A 7,195-nucleotide genomic window follows, 5' to 3' on the forward strand; every position below is an offset into this window, starting at 1 on the left:
CCTCCCTTCCTCCCCCACGTTCCCACCCCCATGTCCTCTTGATAATTTATAAATTATTCGGGTTTTTTTTCATGTCTTACACTGACCACTGTCTCATTTCATCCACTTTTCTGCTGTCCATTCCCCTGGGATGGGGGCCATACATCGATCATTGTGATTGGTTCCCCCTTACTACCCGCCCCCCATTACCCTCCTAGTATCACTGGTCCCCTTATTGGTCCTGAGGGGTTTATATGTTCTGGATTCCCTGTGTTGCGAGCTCTTATCTGTACCAATGTACATGTTCTGGTTTAGCCAGATTTGTAAGATAAAAGTGGGGTCATGGGAGTGGGCGGGGGAGGAAGCACTAAAGAACTAGGGGAAGGTGTGTGTTTCGTTGCTGCTATAACCCAACTTTTTTTTAACATTACAAAATGCCTAGGTGAATACCTATGTAAAGACCTCCTTAAGAATAAACCCCTTGTGTTAGTCTGTGTAGACTAGAGAAACAAATTTCTAGACACTCATATGTATATAAGAGAGAGTTTCATATAAAAGAGCAATTGTATATTGAGAAAACATCCTAGCCCGGTCCAGATCAAGTCCATAAGTCCAATATTACCCCATATGTCAATACTAGTCCATAAATTCCTCTTTAGACTCATGCAACACATGCAATGATGCTGACGCAGGAAGCTCACAGCCCAGTGGGTAGAAAGTCTTGTGAATCCAGTGGTGGTAAAAGCATTTCAGCGCTGGTGTGGGTCTCCATGTGGCTCCTCCAGCCCCAAGGCCCTGGCTGCCATCAGCGGGTCTCCATGTGGCTTGTCCACAGGAGTGTCTTGGAGGGGGTGTGTGAGTGTCCAGCCTCCAGCAAGCTATTTATTTCCTTAGCACCTCCAAATGAGGTCATCAAGCTGCGACCTGATTGACAGGCTAGACTCCACCCCTCCACAAGTTGACACCAGATAATATAACTACCATACCCGTAGAGAGGAAATTGCTTGGCAAAGGGTTTGCACATTTTTAGGGCCCTTGACTCCACATGCTAGCCAGCTGAGCATGTGAGTTCTCCTTCCATCAACTGTGTGTGGGAACACCTATGTTCTTGGGGGGTGGTGTTCCGTGCTGACACAGCACCATTTGCGGAGTGGCCAGCCATCCTAGTCACAGTGTGGTGACGCTTTGGAAGCCTGGCTGGCCGTTGCTCACTTCCTTCCCACACTCTGGAGTCTGGTCAGAGTCCCCCAGTGTGTCCTTTAGTCAGGCCATTCTCTTTCCCTTCCTGGGAAGTGGTGGCATTGAGCAGTTATCCAGACTCAGAAACATCCCTCTCCGTGAAGCTGGACAGCAGTGGCCCATTGCCCTAAAATGTTGGAAGCGTTACTGGTTGTGTTCTTTTCTCCAACAGAAACCCGGATGGAGATGTGAGCCCCTGGTGCTACGTGGCTGAGCATGAGGACGGGGTCTACTGGAAGTACTGTGAGATTCCTGCTTGCCAGAGTAAGACCCCCGTGATACAAGCCCCAACAAGCTTGCAGAGCTCCGAGGGGAAGCCCACCGCAGGCAGTGGCCAGAGAGCAGGTGACGGGAGAAGCCGTTGCTTGTCCTGCACAGGCCTTTCAGAAATGGCAACGTCCAGTTTCCCCAGAGCCTTATACTCTGAACCAGATTCTTACCCAAATTTCCTATCATCCTGGTGGCATATGGGTTACTTGTGGGGCTGCTAACAGAAAGGTCAGCAGTTCAAAACCACCAGCCACTTCTTGGGAGAAAGAAGGCGCTTTCTACTCCTGTAAAGAGTTACAGTCTCAGAAAACCCTGCCCTATATGGAGCCCTAGGGGCGTAGTGGTTATGTGGGGCTGTGATCCACGTGGCCGTTACTTGTGTTACTTGTGGGGCTGCTAACAGAAAGGTCAGCAGTTCAAAACCACCACCAGGTCTGTAAGAGCAAGACTGGGCTTTCTACTCCCGTAAACAGTTACAGTCTCGGAAGCTCACAGGGGTCACTGCGAGTCAGCATTGGCTCGATGACAGTGAGCGAGTTACAGGGTTGCTTGACTCAGTGGCAGTGAATTTGGTTTGGTTGGTTCTTTCAGAGGAAACGACAAAATGTACCAGGTACCTTTTGGAATGAAGAGGGTCGCTGTGAGTGGCAGTGGGTTTTCTAGACTAAGTTATGGCGCTGACTGCCGTTGTTGTGATCTGGGAGTGCCTTCTTTTCCCTACGTGTTCACGCATGAAGGCGTAGAATGTGCTTAGGACAATAACTCGTCGGCCGCACCTCAGTTCTACGGGAAACCCAGCTGCTTGAGTCTTTCACTAGAAAACCTGTGGTCCGTTTCATTCACTGAGCCCTGGGTTCAATGTTTACTGTGTGCAAGCAGCAAAGGCCAACAGATGCTCTGCCCTCAAGCATAGAAAGGTTCTTTAAAAGAAGGTAGGATGGTTTCGCAGAGAGTTTGAAGTACAAACACTACAACAAAACACAGTGTTGGAAGGGATTTAATGTCAAGAGTTACGATCTGGGAAACCCGCAGGGGCAACTCTACCCAGTCCTGTGAGTCGGAATTGGCATTTTTAAGTGTGCCAAAGGAGCGAGGTTTCTCAGAGCTAAAGAACGGCACGTGACCTCTGTAGAGTGTGGAAAAGTAAGGAGGTTGCTTTTGAGGACGAAGGTGTGCCTGACCCAAACCATGGTATTTTCATTTGCTTCTTTATGCATGTGGAAGTTAGACGCTGGATAAACAAGACCAGAGAAGAATCAATGCATTTGAATGATGGTCTTAGCGAAGGATATTGAAAGTACTATGGACGTCCAAAGGAACAAACAAGTCTGATTGGAAGAGGTGCAACCAGAATGCTCCTTAGAAGCCAGGCTGGGGAGGCCGCATCTCAGGTACTTCAGAAAAGGGCATCGCATTTGGTAAAGTGGAAGTTCCCTATAAAAGACGAAGCCTCTCACAGAGGCCGATCGACACCGGTGCTGCAGCCATGACTCCAGCGTATCCGCGATTGTGAGGACGGACGGCGGAGGACCAGGTGATGTCTCGCTCTGTTGTGCACAGGGGCGCTGAGTCAGCACCAACTTAACAGTACCTAACATACAGAGCTTGAGGGAAAGAGCCATTGCTCAGCCTGGCTTCATGTTTTCCTTGTGAAATAACCCACACGTCCTTCTCCTGCCCCCTTCTCACTCCTCAGTTCAGGAACTTTGTGTATTAGAGGGGTGCGTGGAGTCATGTGGGACCTGAGTTCCGATGCCTCCAGGAGACAGTGCTGCTGTGCACCTTTGAGAATTTAAACTCTCAAATTGGGCCACTGCCTGACAGCTAGACCTCCGCTTCCCAGTGCCTCCCACACGGCCTCGCCTCACCAGCGTTACCGCCACTCTGTTGGAGACCAAGGGATGGGCCTTTGCTCGTCTCCTGAGTCAACATTTCCAAATGAGGGATCTCTCATGTGGCCCAAGCTATGTCGAGAAGAAAGGGAAGCAGGGAGAGGCAGGCAAATTTTCCTCGGTCCAGTTGTTAGACACAAAGACGGTCTTTCAGTGCCAACCCATGCCATTCTTTCAGGGAAGAGGGGGTTTCCATCCGGGCACCTTGATTTGGAAAGATAATCCTCTTCAGCTTGCATCCATCCACTAGAATCTGGATGTTGATATCTGTGACCATTGGCCCTCAGCCCCAGAAGGAAGTGTTATATCGGAACAGCACAAAGCCCTCCAATCTGTCATGTTGGAGGGCCCTGCCACTCCAAGTAAGGGCAGTGAAAGATTACTGCCAGGCCCCGAGGCACTTGAGGCTATCCTCTTAAGGCTTCTAACATTGCCCTAGCGCTGGTCTGGAGAGGGAGGCTGGCAGAAGATGAGAGGCCCTGGCCTGCGGGACGTGTGTCTGGTGTCTGGCATTGGTGCAGTGGAAGACCTGTCAACCACCTCGTGGGCACCAGGGCTCCCACCAGGCCCAGCCTGCCTCAGCAGCCTTGACCCGGGCAGCATGTGGCCCTTTCACTCAGTTGCCTGACCAGAGCTGGGCACTCCCGGAGCCGTTTGCAGCCAGAGGCCTTGGTAATTGGCCAAAGGGCCCCGACAGATGCTGCCTGCCTATTTTCGGCCACTTTTGCCCTATTTATGGATGTGGAAGCAGACGCTTCGTGAATAATACTAGCCCTCTGTGTGGAGCCCGCCATTCATGATTAGCAGTGAACTTGTCATACAGGAAAAGGCCTGTGACATGATCAGATTCCTGGAAAGTTCATATCTGAATATAACAGGCCCAGCAGGAGCCCGGGGAATGAATGTCCCAGGGACAAAGGGGAATCTGACTGAATGGTGGCCCATTGTGAAGAGCCCGGCATCTCTGGCCCTCTGAGCCTTACGTGGAGAGTGGAAAACTAGCCGGGAGGCAGAGCCCAAGCAGGATTCAAAGGGGCTTAGAGAAAGGCACCCTCGACCTGGAAGTGTGCAGCAGAGCCCTTAAAAGGAGACGGGCTCCAAGGTAATTGGATTTGCCCTTCAGACTGCCTTTACCAGGCGACTTCCGAAACCTTATTAGAACACATCTTGAAAGTACATTCCTACATCGTGAGTTTACATCCACCGGCCTGGAGCGCCCACCCTTTACTTCTTGTCTTGTGTGTAACACCCATCCTCCCACCCACTGACCCCTGGAGTGGCAGGTGAGTGAGGCCTTGAGCATGGCTTTCATGTGGGTCTCTTTTGCCTACAGCATGCCTTCCCAAACGGACCTGGCCTACTGACCCCTTTTCTTTTCTTTTTCGAACTCATCGCCTCCCTGCCATCATCGAGGATAAAGTACAGGGACCTGACCCATGTTTTAGGGTACAAGGGACCCCATTTCAAACATAATTTAAAGAAAACATTGACTAACTCGTAAAAGAGACGAAGACAACACAAAGACACAGACACATAACGCGGATGAGGGAGACCACCAACATGAGGCTGAAATGGTGTCTGAAGGTTCGTTGAGACACCAAGTTTATAAAGGGCAGGGGGGGGGGCAAAGGAAAGTGTCACAAAAGCATGATTGTTGGCAGATCAATACGTTACAGTTACCGGTGGGACTACAGAAGCTGGAGAGGGCCAAGACTGGGACACATACATCGTTAGAAGGACTCACAAGATGGGTCCAGGGCCCCCTAACCAAGGCAGTCAGGGAAAATGATAGGGCCTGACTCAACTCCATGTACCAGCCCATCATGGTGACCTCTATCAAGGACACACCAAGGCAAGCCCCCAAGAGAGAGACGACACCTTCCTGGGCGAGGCACAATCCACTCTCCAAGGCATTCTGTCTGAGGATAAGGCCATCTACATACATCCTGGGTTAAAAATCAGAATGCATTCCATGGAGGCTTCTTCTCTGTGGGGACTCTGCAAATGGATTTAGGGCTGTTGCTGCCCGTCCAAATCCTTTTGCAAACCAGTGTGCTCAGAATTTAAGCTCTCATGGGGGGGGGGGGGGAATAGCACTCCCTTTGGGAAACACTGACCTAGAAGATGGTTCCGGAAAGTTGCGTACCGTTTTTGAAAGTAATACAGGTAGGAGTTTCGAGGAGGCCTGGAAAAAGCATCTAAAGGCAAAGCTCATTTTCTTCACCGCGCTCATTTGGATGTGAGAAACGTGCCTTCTCATCACTGGGAGCTGCTTTGATTTGTTTGCTTGTTTACTTAAAACTAATAATGATAACTTGTTTAGTACAACCTAACTGTGAAAAAACTCAGCTTTGAAATAGCTGGGAGATTTGACACTCAACTGGGTGTTCGATCATGTTAAGAGTTTACGAGGGGGCTTCCAAAGCTGTTAGATCTCTCACTTGGGAGAGATCTACCTCGGTCCTTGGCTTCGCTGGAGAAAGAATTCACACTGAAGCCTGGTTCGTGAGCCAAGTGAGTTTTATGAAAGGCCAAAGAAGTTTCGGGTTTACACAGGCACCTCAGGGTACTTCACCCCCACGTGGAGTCCTGAGGCCAGAGGAGATGGCTGCGCAGCACCCGAGGTGCAGCTTGAGAAGTAGAAGGGCTGCAAGGCTCTGGCTTCTGGCTTTTCAGGTCCTCCGCCGGGAGGCGTGGTCAACGATCCTGGCCGACTCCCTTGGCTGAATTGAATTCACCTGGGCCAAACCAGGTGTAACGCCCATCTAGGTGCACCACCCCTTCCTAGCTGGAAGCTCGACTCTCTGAGCATGTGCAATGGACGCCCCAGTCCCTATGCTAGCTACCTAACAAAACTTTGCGTGGAAATGGAGTTAGAAGGTAAAGGAACTTTCCCATGAACTTTTGGAAGCCCCCTGATGAGTGGTGCCGCAGTTGGTTGGTGCTGCAATCGCAGCAATGTGACAAATGGGTGACTTCTACCAACAGGCATGCATTTCCTCAGCTTAGGACGCTCTACCATCGAGTCCATTCTGACTCCTAGAGAGTCGATAGGATGGAGTAGAGCTGCCCCTGTAGTTACCAAGACTGTAACTCTTTCCAGGAGTCAAAGGCCTCATCTGAAGCAGCTGGTGATTTCCTTGCTGGCCTTGGCATTAGCAGCCCCGACCCCTAGGTAACCCATGATGCCACCAGGGCTCCTGGTTTAGGAGGCTGGAAGTCCAAATTCAAGGTACAGGCTCTCTGGGGAAAGTCCTTGTCCCGATAGCTTCGATTCACGGGCGATCTTCATGTGGCCGTGTTTTCTTCCCCCTCTGCCTCTGCGCACTTCTCTGTGCAGAATCTGTTGTTTATAACCCAAAGGTAGCTGCCCTCAAACCACCCTACACTGGCACGGGTCATTAACCTAACAAAGGCAGCCCTGTTTCCAGTGGGATTACATCCACATGCATAGGAATTTAGGGGATATTAGCTCATCACACTATGATAATGCCAGGATGGTTTTATATCTTTGCAATGCCCCTTTTAAGTACAGATGCATATTAAAGCATTTGTATCTGTGGTTCACTTTAAAAAAGAAAGGAACTGGGTTGATGCAGGGCAATAGCTGAAATAAGAATGGTTAAAAAATAAGAGTATTTGTCAACGCTGGATGGTAGTAGATAATGTTTTGGTATTCTTTCCAACTCTTATGTATGTTTGAAAGTTTCCATTACAAAAATAACTTTTTATATTAATTTGACAGTGCTGCATTTTAAATATTTAAAAAATAAATACCTAAGTATAATACTGAGAGTTTGGATCCAAATATGTCA

The 7,195-nt window shown here is 49.6% G+C and overlaps 1 protein-coding gene across 1 annotated transcript in view; it reads left to right on the top strand.

The window, feature by feature from the left end:
- Positions 1 to 7,195, top strand: part of KREMEN1 (kringle containing transmembrane protein 1) — a 45,515-nt gene that overhangs the window by 3,558 nt on the left and 34,762 nt on the right. Inside the window, exon 2 of the mRNA XM_030885472.2 lies at positions 1,391 to 1,482. Coding sequence (XP_030741332.1) covers positions 1,391 to 1,482 — 92 coding nt within the window. The remainder of the gene's footprint in view (positions 1 to 1,390; positions 1,483 to 7,195) is intronic.

The sequence above is a fragment of the Echinops telfairi genome, unplaced genomic scaffold, assembly GCF_000313985.2.
Source record: "Echinops telfairi isolate 266 unplaced genomic scaffold, ASM31398v2 ScPeMD7_29;HRSCAF=101, whole genome shotgun sequence".
NCBI lineage: Eukaryota > Metazoa > Chordata > Mammalia > Afrosoricida > Tenrecidae > Echinops > Echinops telfairi.